The sequence below is a fragment of the Brassica rapa genome, chromosome A08 (genome assembly GCF_000309985.2).
Source record: "Brassica rapa cultivar Chiifu-401-42 chromosome A08, CAAS_Brap_v3.01, whole genome shotgun sequence".
NCBI classification, from domain to species: domain Eukaryota; kingdom Viridiplantae; phylum Streptophyta; class Magnoliopsida; order Brassicales; family Brassicaceae; genus Brassica; species Brassica rapa.
This window is the reverse complement of record NC_024802.2, coordinates 8,030,595-8,051,632: the sequence shown is the minus strand read 5'-3', so window position 1 is coordinate 8,051,632 and position 21,038 is coordinate 8,030,595. Positions and strand designations below refer to the sequence as shown.

The following is a 21,038-nucleotide window of genomic DNA, read 5'->3' as shown; positions in this document are numbered from 1 at the left end:
GTTATTTCGTCTTGTATTGTGCATGAAGTTTTAATGTGTATCATATTTTAAACATTATGGTTGAACTACATGTTAATATGTTGCTTTAGTTGTATCAGTTCTACTAAAATAATCGGCAATGCATATAAATTACATCAATTCATTTAATAATTGATGAAAAATATAAATTATTTGCATCAATTCATTTTACACAAAGTTAGTATCAATTTTAAGAAGTTATTCAAAAATATGTAACATTTACAACTGCTGATTTATATCATTTACTAATTAAATGTAATTTAAAAAGTTATTTTATTAAACTGATTTATTTTGGTAAATAATTCTTAATCAATATTTTTACTGATTATTTGTTGCAAATTTTTTTTCTTTCTAATATCTATTATATTATCTTGATAAACAAACTAAAATATTACAATTGTTGATAAGAATTGTATTAATACAAGATTAAAATGATTATTTGCAAAAAAAACACAAAAATCATATATCAAACCCAATCTTTTTCTTCTTTCCGATGACTCGCGTTTTTAGAGCAATGGCTGAAGAATTTTTTGGCTCCGCATCTAGCTTTTTTGCCTCGAGACCAAAAAAATGAAGATGATTTTTTTTTCGAATATCGTACAACTAGTATAACTAGTACAACTTATAAACATATCAATTCCAAATCAAATATTATTAAAAATATACTATTCATATATTTGACACATGCAGGCAAGAGAGATTAGTCCAGTTAATTGTAAAGTTATACTAGTTATACACGTTCTAATTATATTAGTTATACTAGTTATATTTGTTGTATTAGTTATTCACGTTCTAGTTGTACGAGTTATACTAGTTTCAGTTATACCAGTTATACTAGTTTCAGTTGTATTAGTAATACTATGTGTTTTTCATTGTCGGAAATTTTGTACATTGAACACGAGATTCAATTTTATATAAGAGAAAATGGATTGAGAAAGATGGAGAATTGATCGATTCGGGATAATAATGAAATTTCATAAAATTTGAAGAAATTTTTGATTTTGATTTGGATAATGAGATGAAGAAATTTTGATTAAAAAAATTAAAATATGGGTTCTTAACATTATGAGTCAGGATTGATTATGGAATAGATGAAATTGAGTAACAAAGGAGGAATCAGGTGGATGTTACATGATTTTAGTTTGATTTTGAAGAAATAGTAACGGAAGATGAAGATGAAAATCGTGAGAGGGATGATGTTTGAGAAAGAGAGTTTTTGGGGATTTAGGGATCCGAATTGAGTAGGATCGGGTTAGTGGGTTAGGATAATGAGTGGTTGGGTTAGTAAATAAGTAGAACTTTCTAGTCTTCATGGTCTTTTCTTCTTATTTTTGATTTAATTTTAATTCATTTTTAAAATAAAAAGGCAAGAGGTCCATATGAGATTATTTTAACCCCTTGTGGTCCATTACAGCATTTGTTCTGAGAAACTCGTCAAGTTTTTACTGATTGGACTCGGAAGTCAGAAGTTTGGTGGAACTATGGATTGAATACCGAAAAAATAACAAATACTCCTCCTTTAAAGATGTACATTTTAAGATTTTCGCACTTATTAAAACAAATATATCACATTTTGTTACCAATAAATTATTTTCAGTTAATAGTTATTCTCTATAAATTTTAACTAATATAATTTTAATAAACACAATTATATTTTTTTAAGTTTATAATTTGCAATTAATTTATGCATTAGAAATGTAAAAAATGTATCTTCTTGAACAAATTTTTTTCTAAAATATATATTTTTTAAGAAACGGAGGAAGTATGTTTTTTAAAATGACAAATATGTTTTTCAAAATAACAAAAAAAAAAGAAATTAATTTTGTAAAGAATTTTGGTTGATTAATGAATTACGGTTTTTTGTTTGGCTAGTGAATACAATTTCCATTAAATTATTCTCTCTTTTTTTCCAATCCCTAAATTTTCGTTTATTTGAATAAAGATTATAAAGTCGTAAGATATAATTTTACATAAGTTGTTATTATGTCCATTCATTTATCTACGGATGGATGCAGTGTTTTGAAACCTGATCCGGACTCGCGGTTAAACCAGTAAACTCCGTGACCCAGAAAAAAATTAGGTTTATGTTTTGTGAAAAATCTAATATTTAGAAACCCGTAAAAATTCGCAAAACCCCACTAAAACCCGTAACCAAATGCCGGTTTAACCACCAGTTAAACCAATAAATAACTTTTATTTTTTTAGTTTTTAATTATGGTTTATATTTTAAGTTTCCAACCAAGAAGTTAGGTGTTGACATAAAAAAGAAGTTATGTTTTTCCTTTTTAGTTTTATTTGTGATTTTAGATTTTAATGAAGATTTTACTATGTCATCTGAAGAAAATGAAGTGAACGACTGATGTGATTTGGTGTTAATTTATTTTTGTTATTGACAATTTATTACAATGATCTTTTACTTTTGGTTTATTTTGGATTTGAAGTTTAATTTATTATTCATATTAGATATTTAAATATTTATGAATTTTATGTCTTGATTTTTTTAGATGTTATAATTCTTATCTTGTTACAGAAATTTTAAATAGTTTAAACTATTTTTTGATATTTTGTATGTCAAATAAAAATAAAAATATAAAAACTAAAGTTAAGTATCGTCTAAAAACATAAAATATATACATATCCAGACTATTATTTTATGTTTTAAAAAATATTTAGAAAATATTAAATTTTAGTTTCTATATTTTTATTTTCATAGCTAATATATTATTATATAATAAAATTAATTCATTTATTAATCTACGGTTCATCCGCGGTCGATCCAGTGATCCAGCGACCCGATAAGTTATCCGGTACAGTGTCAAGGTCGGGTTTAAAAACATTGGACGGATGATACACCATCCTAATACTTAATTTTTTCGATGGTTACACCTTTGCGTACGTTTTTTTTAATTTCCAAATCGCATGACTCAGGTTTATTGCTTCTAATAACAGCTATGTGATGCCACATTGATACCAATTAATTCGTATCAATTTATTTGATCAAATGTAACATTTGCGTTGATCTTGATTTGTATAGAAAAACTTTAGCGTAGAAACGATTTTTCCATATATATCATTATCACCAATTAAAATTTGGCATAAATACTAGTTACTCAGCTTATATTTGCTATTTCGCCCTGCTTCCGTCTTGATTTTTTAAGTAGTCGTCGTTATCAAGTCGAGTATCAAGTAATACTTGCAAGTATAAATGTAACAAGTATGAAAAAAAATTATTACTCGGTTTGTATTACTCGTTACTTGCCTATAGACATTTTTGTTGTAATGAAAAGCAAAAGATATCCGTTTATCGAGTTATTGATGTTTCTGATCATTTTCTTGTTTACAATATGCACAAATATTTGAATTAGAATATTTTCCATATTATTCTAACTAGGGGTGGGCGTTCGGGTACCCGTTCGGGTTCGGATCGGGTATTTCGGATTTTCGGATATTTCGGTATAGAGGTCTAGAACCCGTTCGGGTATTTCTGTACTTCGGGTCGGGTTCGGGTATTTTTAGTTCGGATTCGGTTATTTCGGATCGGGTTCGGATATTTAGATTTTGAAAAAAAAATTAAAATTTTCATTTCTCAAGTTTATTGTATTTAAAAATATAACTTTTAGTTAACTAATTTTTATTTTTAATAGATTGAATGGTTAATAGATTTGGACATAACATTTTAAAACTAAAAAAGCACTAATTTAGTTATTTTTTTTAATTTTGGATATAACTTTTTGTTAATTTTTGAAATAAAAAACTTGACATGCATTTTAAGTGAGTAGCAAATCATTTTTCCGTAATTGTATGTATATCATATGAACTTAAATTATGTGTAGTATCAATATAAATATTTTATATAAATGAGAGATATAAACTAGAAACATAAGGTTAATTATACATATGTTCGGTTATATTCGGATATCCATTCGGGTTCGGGTATTATCCGTTCGGGTTCGGGTATCCAATCTCTCCTTATTCAATATCCGTTCGGGTATTTTGCTACTTCGGTTCGGATTTCGGTTCGGTTTTTTCGGATCGGGTTCGGGTGCCACTTCGGATATCGGGTAAAGTGCCCACCCCTAATTCTAACAGTATAAACAAAATAAAATATAAATTTATTTATAGTAGAGTATCATTTTTGAGGAAGTATTCGAAATAACAAATACTCATTTTTAGTAAGTCAAATACAAGTATGAATTTATATTATTCTTACAAGACAAATCAAATATCAAATATACCAAAAAATGAAAAGTATCCAACTTGTGTTCATCCCAAGAAGTTTGTTTAATAAACTAAAAGTGTTAAAAACACATATGTGACACTTGTGCTGATTTCACGCACACACAAATTATAAGGAAAAAAGTGTCCAATTTTGAAACAGATTATCAGAATGCCTGCAATACGTCAGGTCCCGTCCAGCACCATGTGACGCCTAAAGCCCAACAACTTTAAATCCTTTAATAAAATATATAGCCTATAAAAATGTAAAAGTATAAAATCAAAGCCACCACTTCCGTAACACAAGTTATACAGCACCAACTACTACACCATTGCCTATTTAGTTAAACTGTTGCCCCTAAAATATAAGTATAACATAATTTTGGAACCTAAAGCAAAGGTTTTATTCGTTTTAGCTCAGGACCGGCCTTATCATACAAATTAACTCAAGCTATGCCTTTGCCGCTTACTAATACTTGTATGCTTTCAATAAATAAAGAAAATTTACAAAGAATACACTCACTATATGTGCTTACCATTTCCATTAATATCTTGTTGACAAGTGATGCATAACGAATTTTTATTCAAAAATGATGTAAGCCATCTATATCTCTTCTTTTCCCTTTGTTGAGTTTCATCTATTTCCTTTCTTCAAGATCTAATTTTCTCAATATTTCTTGACATGTTCTCATCTCTAAAAGCTTTTCGATAAAAGGGAACTCTGCATTTCATGATGCACTTGAGATCGTTCAAGTTGCCTTTGAGGATCTCAACGACCTAATTTTAAGACAAAATATCAAAACAAAGGTGATATGTTTACTTGTTATACAAGACAGTTTGGTTGAATATGTACCTGACTCATCCCAGGCCTCTCTATAGATGACTCTTGGATTGATAACGAAGCAGCCAAAAGCACAAGCTTAATCTGGGTCCATTCATATTCGCCCGCTAAAGATGGATCAATTAGCTCTCTAATTTTGTTCTTCTTCATCAATGGTTTAGCCTGAGAAACAAACACTAATGAACTATAAGAACAGATGTGGAATTGCAACTCTCACAATTATATTGGCTCTCTAGGACTAACCCATAGAACAAGACTTTGCTTGGAGTAGTCAAGAGCTCGTCGTCCAGTAACAAGTTCTAGTAAAAGTACACCCAAGGCGAATACATCAGTCTTTTCATCTACTATCCCATGTGTTAAGTACTCAGGAGCAAGATATCTGAAAGAAATAAAGATAAACCATGTCTGAACAATTATCCCAAGGAAGCATATATATGCTTAATGCACAGACTCACCCAAATGTGCCCTCAAATTTGGAAACTATATGGTGTGTCCAATGTTCAGGTAGCCACTTCGCAAGCCCAAAGTCGCATATCTAACACAAAAAGACATTTTAAGAACTGAAAATAAATATAATAAGTATCTACTGTACCTGAGGCAAAAAATCATGCGTGAGAAGAATGTTTGCGGCTTTGATATCTCTGTGAATAATTCTCCTGTGACATCCACTGTGAAGATACACCAAGCCCTCTGCAACTCCCAAAGCTATTTTGTACCTGATGCTCCATTTCATCTTCTCCTTTGAGCCTATCACATCATCAAACAATTAATTATTTTAATTTTTGAATACAAAAGGCATGCAAGGGTAGTGATGGAGGAAGAGGGTTTACTATAAAGCATAGAAGCTAAGCTCCCATGAGGTGACAACTCAAGAACAAGGTGCATTCCTCCTTCGACACCATAGCCTAAAAGCTTCGCTATATTTGGATGGTTAACATGTGCCATTATACCCATCTCTGATAGAAAATCTACAATGATCTCTTCGCTGTTTCCACGCATAAGCCGTTTTATGGCTACCATTTGTCCATTTGAAAACTTCCCCTTGTAAACTTCAGCATAACCTCCTTTTCCAATTAGATTATCTGCCCAATTTCAAAAAAACAAAAATATTTACCTACAACTAATGGTCAAACTTATTTTAGTTATGGCTTCATAACTAGACTAAGAATAATCATAATACGAAATTCTAATTTTCTTAAAAAACAACAACAATCCTAACATCGTATGACATATATATATACCTGGAGCGAAATTGTTGGTGGCAATTTTGAGATCAGAAAAAGAAAAGATTCTTCGAGGAGAGTGTGCAAGAACGGGAGAATCACTGGAGGAGCCAAATCTGAGACTGTCTCTCAAGCTACTGCATCTTCTCAATGAGCTTGTAACGGCATTGTTGTACTGAAACGGGACCTTCAGATTCTCTAGCGATTTTTTGGACGTGCTTCTTAGAAGATGAACAACCCTGCGGAAACGGGAGGAGGAGGAGGAAGGGTTCTTATTGGTTGTTGTAGTCTGGGAGCTTTCGAATTCTTCGGTTCTGAAGAACTCTTCGAGAACTCCTGTCGGGGAATTCGAGTCTGAAACTTTCATCATCTGAGAACTGAGAGGAAGATGACAAAAACGGTTTTTGAATTTAGACAGACACATTCATCATTTAATTTGAAACTTCAAGCGGCCTTTTTCTGTTTAATAAAAGGGAAAAGTCTTTTTATTTTATCTTTTAAAAGGAAAATTTTATTTATTTATTTCTTCTTTTATAATATTTAAAGGAAGAAAAGATCGAACATGGAAATTTTCCAAGCAAAGTTATGATGAAATATCTTGTCAGTTAATACATTTTCCATGAAATAAATACTAAAAAGTAAATTTTGTTCCAATTTTCGAATAAAAACTGACAAATTTCTTTTATGATCATTGAAAATACTACTCCTCTCAATTTGAGAGAGGGATTTGAAAATTCTGATTTTAGGTTTTCAAATATATCAAGAAAAGTAACTTTTTAGCTTTGTTTTTGTTAATAGATTCTACAACCTATTTTAATATTCTAGTCTATATTTTAATTTAACTTATTCTTAAATACAAAAAGCGTAGAAGAAGGACTTAGTGAATCAATAAAGGCATCTCTAAATCCGTATATTTTTATTTTAAAATAGAGTTTAGAGTTTGTTCAAAAAAAAAAAAGTTTAGAGTAAAATTGTTTCAATAGAACTATATTTTTTACTTTATAATAGAGTGAAAAAATATATTTACTCTAAATATAGAGTTTTTTGTTTTTTATTTTTCATTCTATTTTTTACTCTACAATAGAATACTATTAGAGTAAAAAATAGAGGAAACTAATGGTCGAAATCAACATCAATAAAAATTAGTTTTGGTAATAGACAATAAGAAAATAGATTTTAGCGAGAAAAAAAAACAAGACAAAGTAGAGGACATCTTGCTACAAAGAACAAGTCAGAAACACACCTAGTCTATTTCTCAGATCTACCATCTACGGGCTTTTGTCCATGCCGAAGACTGTAACTGTTCTAACGCCCGTCTACAGAATGTTCGGTGTTTTGATAATATTAATATAAATATTTATTTAAAATATATAAATAAATGGAGAATCTATAAGAATAAGAAAAGATATCAGCTTACCATGCGAGAAGAGAAACTGAAGAACATGTGAAACTCAATAAATTCAGAGAGGGGAAATGGTAGAGAGAAGGTACTATCACTTCAGTTACAATAAACCATCGCTTTCTCACCAGAAATATATAAAGACAATCCCATGGCTACTTTTTTTTGTTGTGTCACATCCCATGGCTGCTTTTCATATTACGCAAAACGGTAATGATAGAAATTAGAAAGAGAAACTGAGAAGACAATTTATATTTTTTCTTAGATTTGATAATTATCTAATACAGTACTTCCTCTATTTTAAAATGTATAGAGTTTTAGCTAAAATATATAAAGTTAAAACTGATGTCAAAAAAAAAAAAATATATATATATATATAAAGTTAAAACAACTTCTATTTTCTTCTAAAAAGTATCATTCAAAATATAAACTAAAAAATAAGCCAGTCCTGTCATTTTAAGATTTTTTCAAAAAATAATAATACAATCATTTATTCTGAAATGTTACTGAATACACGAGTAATCATATGGAGTAACTTTTAATAAATTTAAAATATTACATTTTAAATATTAAAATATTACATTTCAAATTAAAAAAATATCATATATTTTTAAATGGAGGGAATAATTAACACATGGATGTTATTCATACTTACTCTATTTCAAATTACTTGGTTTTAAAGTTTCCACACAAAATAAATTGTTAACTTTTATTTATTTTTATTTTTTTTGTATCAACTAAAGCTAATTCAACCAATAGAAAATCATATAATATAATATAAATGGTCAAAAACATTAGATAACATTAACATTTTTATATAAAAATTGAAAACATCATTTATTTTTTTCTAAAAAAATTGTTAAACTAAATTGAAATAGAGGAGTATAACACATTTATACGAAATATATACAGTAATGATGGGCGACGAGTAATACCGTGTAGATCCACCAATCTCCAAAGATAACATATCTACCAAACTGTAATCATTATAGAGTAATTAAGGAGGCTTTTTTCCCTTCCAAAAGAAGATACATTAACATTAACAAAACAATCATTTGACTGTCGTTAGTTGTTGTTACGTGGTACAAATAGTCCAGAAAACCTTACTTTGCGACCAAATCAAGGCATACTTAGCACTGATTTGCTTTTTTGTTTGTTTTCATTATGACGTTACACTTACCAATCATTTACAACAATATTGAAACTTTTTTCTTTCAACATGAGACTCTAAAACGATTCGGTTATCTTAATCGGAGTGCTACATGAACAAAAAAATAACATGTGCATTCGAGTATTTCTTTCTACCTTCTCCTGCCTTCTGTTGTTCGTGCTTGAAATCTCTGAATCTTCTCAACGGAGGCAAGTCTAATGGTTCAAATGACATTTTAACGTTTTCGTAGAGTCGAGCACAAAAATTACTTTCTTTTTTTGTTGAAATGTGAAAATTATACATCAACAAAAAAAGAGTTTGGTTACAATGCTGGTTTAAGTTGGTACAATCCAACTAATAAACCAACAAAGCTGAGAAAAGTTGTTTTTTCTCTAAACTCTAACTCATAACCAGAGTACTGCATTTTAAGAGAAAACAGAGGACGGGTTTTAACTCAAGCATAAAGGTGAAAGGCTCAATACTGAAAACTAACTAAAATAATTTAAAATGTGAATTTGGAGAATATGGAACACTACTTTAAAATTTTCAATAGTTATTTTTTCCACCAAACGACAACACATAACCTAATGACTTATGGTTAAATTTATTATAGTTTACCGCATAAACTAATTGTATGAAATCTACATGAATGTTTTTCATATGCAGACTACTTCCTGTACAACGAACAACTCGCCATGGAAACATTTGACAGAATTTTGCAGTACTCATACTTTGTATGTGGCGGGTTTTAACCAAGGTAAGGCAACATTGGGTTCAAACAGGGCGGGGTATGAATACAAGTAACTAAAACGTGTGCTTTACGACTAAACAAGATATACATATATATATACACTTACAGGACTAATAGTAACATGAATTTTATATAGTTCTACTGGTAAGGACATCATATGTAAAGCTCTTTCTCAAAAAAAAAAAAGACGTCATATGTAATTTTAGTCAGGCTTTCTGATTTTTGAAGATAATTTTTTTTTGCTTCTGGCCAATATTTTCCAGACTCGGCTCTGTCCAAGCATAGTTCTGAACCTACCATGCTACCAGGGTCCGGATGCTTCGCCCTCCCGAAATAGCATATGTAACGCATCAGTAGGGCCGGCTCAATGGTGTCATGGATCCTGAGGCAAAAAAAATACCAGAAGTATTTTTAAAAATAAATCTATGGAAATAAAAAAATACTTTTATATAAAAAAAATTTGGACCCCTTTTCTTATTTTTAATATAAAAATACATGTATTTTTTTTAAAAAAACCGGGTCTTTATCTATTAAGAAATAGGGGGACAACAGATTGGGCCCGGGGGGGTCGCACCCCTCGCCCTCCTATCTAAGCCGGCCCTGCACATCAGTCTTGAGAGGAATGTATGTGACAGATTGTGGAGCTACCTCACACCACTCGATGTGCTTCTGGTTTCTTGTTATTGCTATGTTCATCCTTCTGCTATCCCCTAGGAATCCCACTGCTCCTAGATTGTTCGATCGTATCTGTACCATGTTCACTTCACACAATAAGTACATTAGTAAATTTTCGGAGTAAAATTATTTCACAATCAAAATTGTGGCCAATACTACAATCTTATACCACAAAGCCTAGCAATGCTCTCAGCAAAATTCAGCGTAAAACAGTCTTCTCAACTAGGGTACTTCGGATTTTTTTTAGGGGCCTCTAGATCAGCATAAAACAGTCTTCTCAACTAGTGCTACTTGGAACTTTTTGCGAGAGCGAGAAACTCCCAAATTTTGGTTCAAAGTAGTATGATTTAAGAACACTGTGCAAAACACTCTTTCACATTCTGGGTTGCTAATTATGATAGGCTACCAGTCAATACCATATTTGTTGGAGTAAGCTTGAAGAAAGCTTAGGAGACAAGGCATCCTAATCCTAAAAGAAGTTGGAGAATAAGAAGATAAGGGTTATCTTAGATTAAGAGTTATCTAAATATGTGTTTACTAATAGGATTAGGATAAATATAGAGATATAGAAGAAGAGATCATGAGGTGATCTAAAAGTGTGTGAGTTTATGAGATTTGAGAGCTTGTGGTTTTGAGAGAGTTTCCACAAGATTAATAAGAAGAGTTTTTGAGTTTATACTTTTCATACGTTTGAGAGTTTGATTTCTAGATTTGGTATCAGAGCCAAACAGAGAACATGAGTGACATAATTCCAGCGATCGGGAAAATAAAGGAAGGAGGGGGTTCTTCTTCAATCAAGTGTCCCATGCTTACCTCAACGAATTATACGGTGTGGGCATTACGGATGAAAGTAACGCTACGGGTACATAAGGCCTGGGAAGCAATAGAAGATGAAACCGCGAGTGTTGACAAAAACGATCTAGCTCTTTCTTTAGTGTTTCAATCAATACCTGAATCTCTTATATTGCAAGTAGGGGAACTTAATCAAGCTAAGCAGGTATGGGATGCCATTAAAGCCAGGTACGTGGGGGCTGAACGAGTAAGAGAAGCCAGATTGCAGACGTTAACGAATGAGTTTGATAGACTAAAGATGAAAGATACAGAGACCATCGATGATTTCGGAGGAAAACTGTCCGAGCTTGCCGCAAAATCATCTGCATTAGGCGTGACCATTGAAGATAACAAACTTGTGAAGAAATTTCTCTCGAGTCTACCTCGAAAGAAATACATTCATATGGTCGCCTCGCTTGAACAGATGTTGGATCTTAATACAACAAACTTTGAAGAGATCATTGGGCGGTTGAAAGCATATGAAGAAAGAATCCTTGATGAAGAGGAGGGTGAAGAAGATCAATCAAAACTCATGTATGTAAACGATGGACAAAATAACCAAGCAAACCGGACATCTCAAGATCAATCAAACCGTGGATCACAAGATAACCAATACTACTATGGAGACTCTTATAAAGGAAGAGGTAGAGGTGGACGATCTTTTTACAGAGGACGAGGACGCGGTAGGTTTAATGGAGGAAGAGGATATAACGGAGGAAGAGGTTTCAATGGAGGAAGAACCTATACTGAGAGAGATGCGTCTAAAATAACATGTTTTAGATGCGATAAGGTTGGTCACTTTGTGGCCCAATGTCCAGAGCTTCTTCTCAAGTTACAAGAGACTCATGAATCTGATAACACTGATACACAAGAAGCTGACGAGCTTATGATGCATGAAGTTGTGTTTCTAAACGAGAAGAACGTCCTACATGAGAAGTATGAAGCAAGCACCGAAGGAGAAAATGTATGGTATCTCGATAACGGCGCAAGCAACCATATGACTGGAGATCGACGATATTTCTCAAAGATTGACAATACTATCACCGGAAAGGTAAGGTTTGGAGATAACTCGAGGATAGATATTAAAGGCAAGGGAACAATTGCCTTCACAGATATGAATGGAGATGCGAGGAAGATGACGGACGTCTATTTTATTCCTGACCTTAAGAGTAATATTATAAGTCTAGGTCAAGCAACAGAGGCAGGTTGTGACATAAGGCTGAGAGGAGAAGAGTTAACAATGCATGATCAGCATGGGAAATTACTTGTGAAAGCAGAACGTTCAAGGAACAGATTATATAAAGTCTACATGGGCATAAGGAGTAATGCACGTCTGTATCTATCTACAAGCACCGAGACAAACCGCTGGCACTCTCGTCTAGGTCACATAAATCTTGAGTCTTTAAAGGGCATGATACAGAAGGAGCTGGTGCTTGGACTGCCTAATATAACTATCGAGAAAGAAGTATGCGGGTCATGTTTGCTTGGTAAGCAAGCAAGGCATTATTTTCCGAAAGCCACCACATACAGAGCAGCAGAGGTCTTGGAATTACTTCATGGAGACTTATGTGGACCTATATCGCCAAGAACAGCCACTGGAAACAGATATATATTTGTGGTTATTGATGATAAAACAAGATACATGTGGACGATACTATTGAAAGAAAAAGGTGGAGCATTCGGAAAGTTTAAGAAACTCAAGGAAGTGATAGAGAAAGAAACAGGGAAGAAGATAGGAACTTTCAGAACCGACAGAGGAGGAGAATTTGTCTCTCAAGAGTTCAATAGTTTCTGTGATCTCTCAGGCATCAGACGGCATTTAACAGCACCGTATACACCGCAACAGAACGGAGTGGTAGAACGTAGAAACAGAACCATGATGGAGATGGCAAGAAGTATTTTGAAGCACATGCATATGCCAAATTATCTGTGGGGCGAAGCCATACGACACTCAACGTATCTTCTGAACAGAGTAGCCACTCGAGCTTTAAAGGAAAAGACACCATACGAGGAGTTCAAAGGTAAAAAGCCGAGTATTGATCATCTACGCGTGTTCGGAGATGCATAGCTTACGCAAAGATAGATGGGAATCTTCTGAAAAAGCTAGATGATCGAGCACGTATGTTGGTACATCTAGGGACGGAGCCAGGTTCAAAGGCGTATCGACTACTTAATCCTTTCGGAAGATAGTAGTGAGCAGAGACGTTATTTTTGACGAGTCAAGAGGATGGAACTGGAGCGTAGACAATGTTGAAGAACAGAACACTGGAGAGTTTGTGGTGACAATTGGGAACTTCGGAAATCATGGAATTGATGATCATGTCGAGAAAACAGAACAGTTACGTCTGGAACAAGGCAGTAGCGAGGAGCCTTTGACACGACCACTCGATGATACAGTAGATGATGAAGAGTTGATAGAAGAAGATACACAAGTGTTAAGGAGATCGGAGAGACAACATACAAAGCCCAAATACCTCGACGACTACATACTACTTGCTGAAGAACTCGGAGAAGAAATATTGATGTATCTGAACAATGAGCCACGAAATTTCAGTGAAGCCAAGGATTCAAAGGAATGGAGACGAGCGTGTGAGGAAGAGATACATTCCATAGAAAAGAATAACACTTGGATCCTAGTAGACTTGCCATACGGAGCAAAACCAATCGGGTTAAAGTGGATCTTTAAGATCAAGCATAACTCAGATGGAAGCATTAACAAATACAAATCAAGGTTAGTTGCTAAAGGTTATGTTCAACGTCATGGAATTGATTTCGAAGAAGTTTTTGCACCTGTGGCACGACTTGAAACAATAAGACTCCTCATCAACTTAGCAGCAACAAACGGATGGGAAGTACACCACTTAGACGTTAAAACAGCATTCTTGCACGGAGAGCTTAAAGAAACCGTCTATGTCATGCAACCTGAGGGATACGAGAGGAAAGGAGAAGAAAGAAAGGTGTACAAGCTTAATAAAGCACTTTATGGGTTGAGGCAAGCGCCACGGGCATGGAACAACAAGTTGAACCAGATACTTTGCGAGTTACAGTTTAAGAAATGTGCCAAGGAACCGTCTGTCTATCGCAAGGAGGTAAATGGCGAGCTACTAATAGTCGCAGTCTACGTAGACGACCTGTTTGTGACCGGCACCAACTACATGATCATCAAAGAGTTCAAAGAGAATATGTCTACCAAGTTCGATATGAGTGACTTAGGCAAACTCACCTACTACCTTGGCATAGAAGTAAGTCAACATGAGAATGGAATTACATTGGTGCAAAGAAGCTATGCGAAAAAAATACTAGAAGAAGATGGGATGGATAAATGCAACTCTGTACAAACACCAATGGAGGTTGGTTTAAAGTTATCAAAAGCAGAGCATGAGAAAGAGATTGACGCAACAAGATACAGAAGAAACATAGGTTGTCTACGCTACCTCCTTCACACAAGACCTGATCTATTATATAGCGTGGGAGTCTTGTCACGATACATGCAGAGTCCGAGGGAATCACATGGGAATGCGATGAAACAAGCTTTGAGGTACTTGTGCGGAAGTGTCACTTATGGACTAACGTTTGAGCGATCAACACAGAAGGTTCCGAGACTCATAGGCTATAGTGACAGCAGCTTTGAGTCTGATCTAGATGATGGAAAGAGTACGACGGGCCACATTTTCTATCTTGGAGACAGTCCGATCACATGGTGCTCACAGAAACAGGACACCATCGCGTTATCATCCTGCGAGGCTGAATTCATGGCAGCAACAGAAGCCGCAAGACAAGCCATCTGGTTACAAGACCTATTGAGTGAAATCATGAATCAGTCATGTGAAAGAGTTACCATTAGAATCGACAATCAATCCGCAATCGCACTAACAAGAAATCCAGTCTTTCACGGGAGGAGTAAACATATACACAAGAGATACTATTTGATTCGAGAATGTATGGAAAATGAGCAAGTAGGAGTTGAGCATGTACCAGGAGAGAAACAGAAAGCAGACATCTTGACAAAGGCTTTAGGAAGAACCAAGTTCAAGGAGATGAGAGACTTCATTGGCATGAAAGATTTAGAGAGTGAGAGCTTCAAGCTTAGGAGGGAGAATGTTGGAGTAAGCTTGAAGAAAGCTTAGGAGACAAGGCATCCTAATCCTAAAAGAAGTTGGAGAATAAGAAGATAAGGGTTATCTTAGATTAAGAGTTATCTAAATATGTGTTTACTAATAGGATTAGGATAAATATAGAGATATAAAAGAAGAGATCATGAGGTGATCTAAAAGTGTGTGAGTTTATGAGATTTGAGAGCTTGTGGTTTTGAGAGAGTTTCCACAAGATTAATAAGAAGAGTTTTTGAGTTTATACTTTTCATACGTTTGAGAGTTTGATTTCTAGAATATTGGTTTATATATTGGGGTCCTTGTTCGGAAACTCGCTACGCGTAACGCGTGCGGCTGACCCGGGCCTAGCGATTTATTGAAAAATCAGAAAAAAATCGGGGAGTACTCGGGGCCTAGTTTTTAATAATTTAATATTAATAATATTTATATTTGTGATATATCAAATTAATATGGATCAAATTAATTAAAATAAATTTATGATCGGTTATATAAAATTGCAAATGTCAAGTAACAGAGAAAGTTATTTGGTCTAGTGGTTTAGATATCATGTTCTCGTGCAGCATTACGTCCCCACCCAGGTTCGAGGCTCCATTTTACCCAATATATCGACGTTTTTGTATTAGGTTTAATGAGTATCAAATTACGTTTCTGTCCTCATCTCCTTCCTCTTTCTTCTGCAAATCTAAGCAGCCGCCTCTGATTTTTTTTTTTCACCATTTTTGTCGATTTATCTTGTTTTCTTGTAGATTACAGATAGATTTGATCGTTTTATAACCCAAAATCAAGTTTTAGAATCTTGTAGTTATAAAAACTGGATAAACTGGAGATTTTCAATTTTTAAACCTCATAACCGCACAAAAACATACGCTATAACACGGCCGAGTTTCTTAAACCACGGTCCACGCGGTCAATACGCGGCTGGCCGCATAATGTCACCGCACCGGTGCAATTCGCCACGGTGAGGGTCCGTGGAGCGTTTTTCCGGACGATTAAGCGGCAGTTCGCCCGCGTTTTTGAACAAGGATTGGGGTCTTCAGATTAACTCTTCTTGCACTCTCTGCTATCTACGTGATGAAACCATGGAACACATTTTCTTCCATTGCTCATTTGTGACAGAACTGTGGTCCTTGCTTTTATTAGCTGGCTTTTGGGTACTAACATGTTTACAAAAATAATTTACTCCGAAAATTCTTAGCTCATGCAACAGTTAATCTCATTTGGCGGAAAAAAAAATAACAGGAAACATGAGGTTTCTCCTTCAAATGTGGCAACGGTTATGAAGGAAATTGATAGACTGATCAGGGACGAACCCCTTGCCTGAAGACATAACAAAGGACGTCAGCATCTTTTGTCTATTTGGTTCTCTAATAGCTAACATCTTTTGATTGTAATAAAACATGGCTTCTCATTGTTGTTTTTTTGCCAAAAAAGCAAGTTTATGGGTGGCGTTCAGGTACCTATTCGAATTTGGTTCAGATCTATTCAGATTTCGGGTTTTAGGGTTTAGAGATTTCAGCCCCATTTTAGTATTTATAAGTTTTGGTTCAGGTTTAGTTCGGTTTCGGATAACCAATTTAATTTTTTTTTTAATTTAAATTCATACATACGTACCTTCAATTTCTCAATATATAAAATAAAATAATATATTACATATAAATTTCAATAATGTATGTCAAAATATCTAAACTTAACATATAAATTGGTTTGGACTAAATATTTGGATAGATAATCAATAGCAATTTTAATTATTTTTGGTGTTTTGAGTATTTTTTAGCTATTTTAGATATTTACTTTTGATTATATGTATATATGTTCAAGTATTTTGGACAACTTCAAAATATTTTATATATTTTAGATATTTATTTTTATGCTAAATATAAAATTAATTAATGTATTTAAGAATATAAATATATATATATATTATTTCATTAAGGTTATAAAAAATTACTCTTGATTTTTATTCCTAAAAAGCTTTTAATAAAATATCATGCAAGATTCCAATCACATATTTTTGTGTTTTTTCGAAGAATTAGATATTTAATCATTCATCTCATATTTGTTTCTCACTAATACCATATCTAGCCATTATAATATTAAGAATGAGAAATTTGAACTATTATTATAAATTTTATGGCTTATCATTTAATAAATCAAACAATTTTTAATTTATACATAGTTTACATATACTAGAATGGTAAAGTATTATATATTTTTTATCAGTATACTCTTAAGTAACCAAACCTCAAAAGCTTAGGTTAATAAAATAATATTTTATTTGTTGTTGTTCTAGAATTAGATTATTTTTAGACCGAACTGATGAATACATTAAACATACATTTATATTTCGAGTCTGCACTTATATAACAACTTGATATATTAGATTTGAACACTATCCTGTGAATAGAGTTTGCCACTGATTTTTTTTTCAAAAATTTGATTCTTCGATATATATCTCGAGTGAAACTAACTTTTACAGATGTCCATTTTTTTACATTGACACTTCTGTGATTCACTGAATTCACAGAAGAAGTTAAAAAAAAAACAAAACTCATATCAGTGAAACAAAAATGAGAACGAAAACACAATTTTATAGAGGTAGAAAATGAAATCACTTATAGAGAGTCAATAGTAAAAAAATTGAGAACATAAAACCTAATCATGTTTCGTCATTTTACAATTGATGATGACTATTTGGTTTTGGTGATTTGTGTCAGCCGCAAAGCTTAATTTTTTTGGTGCATATATATGAAGTCTTAAAAATAATTAAAACAAGTTGTAATACGTTGATTCTTCAACAACGATGATACATTTAAAAGACACACATTTGTATTCGTCATTTTACAATCGATAAAGTTTGTAGTGAACAAACATTAATTTTAAAAACTCACCCCGCGCATGTTCGCATATTATCATCTAGTACAATATTATAATTACTGTCGAGAAGTAATTAAGTAAACCAAAACAATACAATATGTATTTATCTTTGATAAGAATAAGTTAATTAGTTGTCTGTAAATTACATGACTCTAAAAAGCCAAATGACATCCACAAAGAGGATCATATGAACCATCTCGTTTTAGCAAAACTGTGAAGTAAATGAAAGGAAAACCCAAATCAGTATCGACAATAATGGGACAAATGTTCCTTTAATCACCGAAGAAGCAGATTGTATGAGATTATCTGCTTCAACTGAGTAAGCAGCTCCTGACCCATCTTTCACTTTGATGCTTGACGAACCTAAGCAAACCCACACAAAAAAACATATTGGTTTCTTTGATCAGTCGTGCTTGTTCTCAGTGTGTTAGATACTTACAGTTGTGGTCTGCCCATCCAATGACCTCATTGTCAAGATCGTATACTACTAACTTGTTCGAGAGCACCAAATCTACATATGAAGAAACCGATTTTGAAGTCGGATACAATCAAGTGTAACACATGCATGGGGGACCATAAGTTAATAATCAATCTTTGCGTTGTTTGGTATGGTTTATATCTAATTTCTACCACCAAACATATGTAACTTTCGTTTTAGGACAAAACGAAAAACAAAAAAAACAAAAAATGATCGTATAAGGATGTCTCATGCTGGAGGAGAGGACATGTGAGTCTATATAGAGAAGCTTCAAGTGCATATGAGAAATATCCGAAAGTATGATAATTTACCTCCCAAAAGGATCACATCGGATCCGTCCTGAGTTGTCATTCCACCAGATTGCCAACCAAAGCAGTACATGTCTTCCTGTTCGGGAGAGCTCAATTTGTGGATGAGACAGACAAAAATGCTTACACAAAACACGAAGGTTCTGTTGGGATATAAACACATCAAAGTAGGAAGGAGTGTATTGACTTACACGAAGTGAGAAAAGATAGTCGTGCGGATAAACAGTCAGTTTGAGTGAGTCCTCGAAATGAAGATTGACTACCGGAAATGCTTTATCTGTGCTGCATGTACAAGGAAAAATATATTTTTAGCACATCCACTGAATAGTAATAATAATTATTTTTTAAACGAGAGGTAATAATCCAGATCTTTAAAGAGAAGCAGAAACAGGAAGCAAGTCATCTTACTTGGAAGTGAAACTGAAACACGCAAAAGTCTCCTGTACCATGTGAAGTTTGACCGGTGTCCGAGTAGTAATCTATATTATTTGCAGATAAATAACATGTCAGGGCTCTGTGGTTATAAACTAGAACAAAGATAGAGAGAAAACAAAGATTTTGGCACCTGTTTAAGTAGTGAATTGTAGAGATCCTGTGGTAAGTAGGCTAAAGTTGTACCACTGTCAATAATGGTTCCTCCATTCCCACCAAAACTAGCTATGCTTGGTGGGAGGTCAAGAGGCTCACCATCCACATCTATTGCCTTTAAAATGACGTTGTAGTGTACCCTAATAAATTGTTGGATCAAATTATTACAACAGAGAGTAGTTAGTTACTTCCTAGATCATAAACTTAGCTCTCTCTCTGTCTCTCTCACTTACTGATTAGGAACTAAAGGAGTTGTTTTGACAACTGGAGACTCCACTTCCCCAACAGCAAAAATTCCACCTCCATTCACATTGTCCAAGCAATGTGAGAAGATTCTCTTCACATTACCCGCGGCAGCTAGTTGAGAAATGACTGAGGTATTGGCTTGTCCAAATCCCATAATGCCATCAAGGGCTGAGTCAGTTTGCCCAAGTTGCCCAGACTGATTGCTTCCACACCCGAAAACCACTTGCTGCGAAAGGGGTGCAGTTCGGAGGTTTCCAGTGACTTGATCCAAGGTAATATTATCCTTGACAAAATCCCCATCACTTGTGCTTCCATCTCCATACACAACATGATAGCTACATGGCTTCGTCTTTGGCTCGCAAGTGTCTGATTGTGAAATGAAGGCACAGAAATCATCTTCACATCCAACTTTGTTCCAAGTCGAGGAAGCTTTTGAGTCGTACAACCTTAGAGGAATCTGCGTACCAATAAAAGGTTGAGAATATGAATGATCAGCGCCGGTCTTTGGCAAAACCGAATGAAACATTGGCTTTAGGCCTCAAATTTTTTGAAGAAAACTATATAAACATAATCCAAAATAAATTTAGGTCCCTAAATTTGTAAAAGAAAAAAATTAGTTGAAATGTTTAATAAATAGCATATGACCCCTTTCCAGAGAAGGATCTGTGAATGATACATCTAAAATTGACTCAAAGTTCAAAAAGAAGCAAGCATACACCAAGATCAGTTTTGACAGGACATTTGGAACATGGTGCACAATTGACCCAAAGTATATCACTTCCTGTATCAACTTGAACATGGTAATCTTTTGGCGGTGATCCAAGCTTGATTTTCGTGAAGTACAAACTGAAATACACACAACAAATCAAAAACAATAATGTAAGTTAGATCAAATATTCTATCTAGATCAGATAGCGCAAATTTGGATGTAGAAGAAGATAACCCAATTGAATCAGCGCGGCTATCCCCGCCAAGAGGGAGATCAATGTTCGCAAGCATTCTAGCGTGACGGAAGCTGTCGTGAGACTTGAGCTCCGACAGCTGCTTATCTTTTCCGGCAAACTTATGCGTCACGTTAAACACGAAATTCCCGCAAGCATATTGGATCAACACCATGAAAACTGCTGGCAATATGCGTAAAGTTAGACTTAGATCCATCGCCGTATGTTAGTGCAAACCAGAGATTATCTCCGCTTCCGAGAAAGAAAAATGAAAAACAGAAAATTTGAAGAATTGACTTTTTCTTTCTGTAAATTTTATTTCAGATTTGGTATCTAAATTTAATGTCAAAACATAAACGAAAGGAATCAAGAGAGGAAGGGAGGGAAG

General features: G+C 33.8%; 2 protein-coding genes across 6 annotated transcripts; both read right to left on the bottom strand.

Moving 5' to 3' along the window:
• Positions 1-4,109: 4,109 nt before the first annotated feature.
• LOC103833689 (receptor-like cytosolic serine/threonine-protein kinase RBK2) lies at positions 4,110-7,803 on the bottom strand. 5 transcript variants are annotated; one of them, XM_018654007.2, is made up of 9 exons: positions 7,715-7,803; positions 7,541-7,613; positions 6,316-6,674; positions 5,905-6,156; positions 5,667-5,821; positions 5,530-5,609; positions 5,318-5,453; positions 5,087-5,236; positions 4,201-5,010 (listed from the first exon to the last, which is right to left on the bottom strand). In XM_018654007.2, the coding sequence occupies exons 3-9, from the start codon at positions 6,665-6,667 to the stop codon at positions 4,885-4,887; spliced, it is 1,251 nt and encodes a 416-aa protein (XP_018509523.1). In that variant the 5' UTR covers positions 6,668-6,674; positions 7,541-7,613; positions 7,715-7,803; the 3' UTR covers positions 4,201-4,884. The 5 variants fall into 5 exon arrangements, 4 of the variants coding, with proteins under 4 accessions (XP_033132274.1, XP_018509523.1, XP_033132275.1 ...); XR_001955879.2 differs by lacking the exon at positions 7,715-7,803 and having other exon boundaries at positions 4,110-4,447; positions 4,770-5,010; positions 6,316-7,695; XM_033276383.1 differs by lacking the exon at positions 7,715-7,803 and having other exon boundaries at positions 4,167-5,010; positions 7,541-7,663.
• A 10,360-nt stretch (positions 7,804-18,163) lies between these two features.
• LOC103833688 (aspartic proteinase-like protein 2) lies at positions 18,164-20,913 on the bottom strand. Its single transcript, XM_009109760.3, has 9 exons — positions 20,653-20,913; positions 20,426-20,555; positions 19,697-20,166; positions 19,441-19,603; positions 19,284-19,354; positions 19,067-19,157; positions 18,879-18,954; positions 18,529-18,600; positions 18,164-18,452 (listed from the first exon to the last, which is right to left on the bottom strand). Exons 1-9 carry the CDS (start codon positions 20,865-20,867, stop codon positions 18,292-18,294), a joined length of 1,449 nt encoding a protein of 482 aa, XP_009108008.1. The 5' UTR covers positions 20,868-20,913; the 3' UTR covers positions 18,164-18,291.
• Positions 20,914-21,038: the final 125 nt, after the last annotated feature.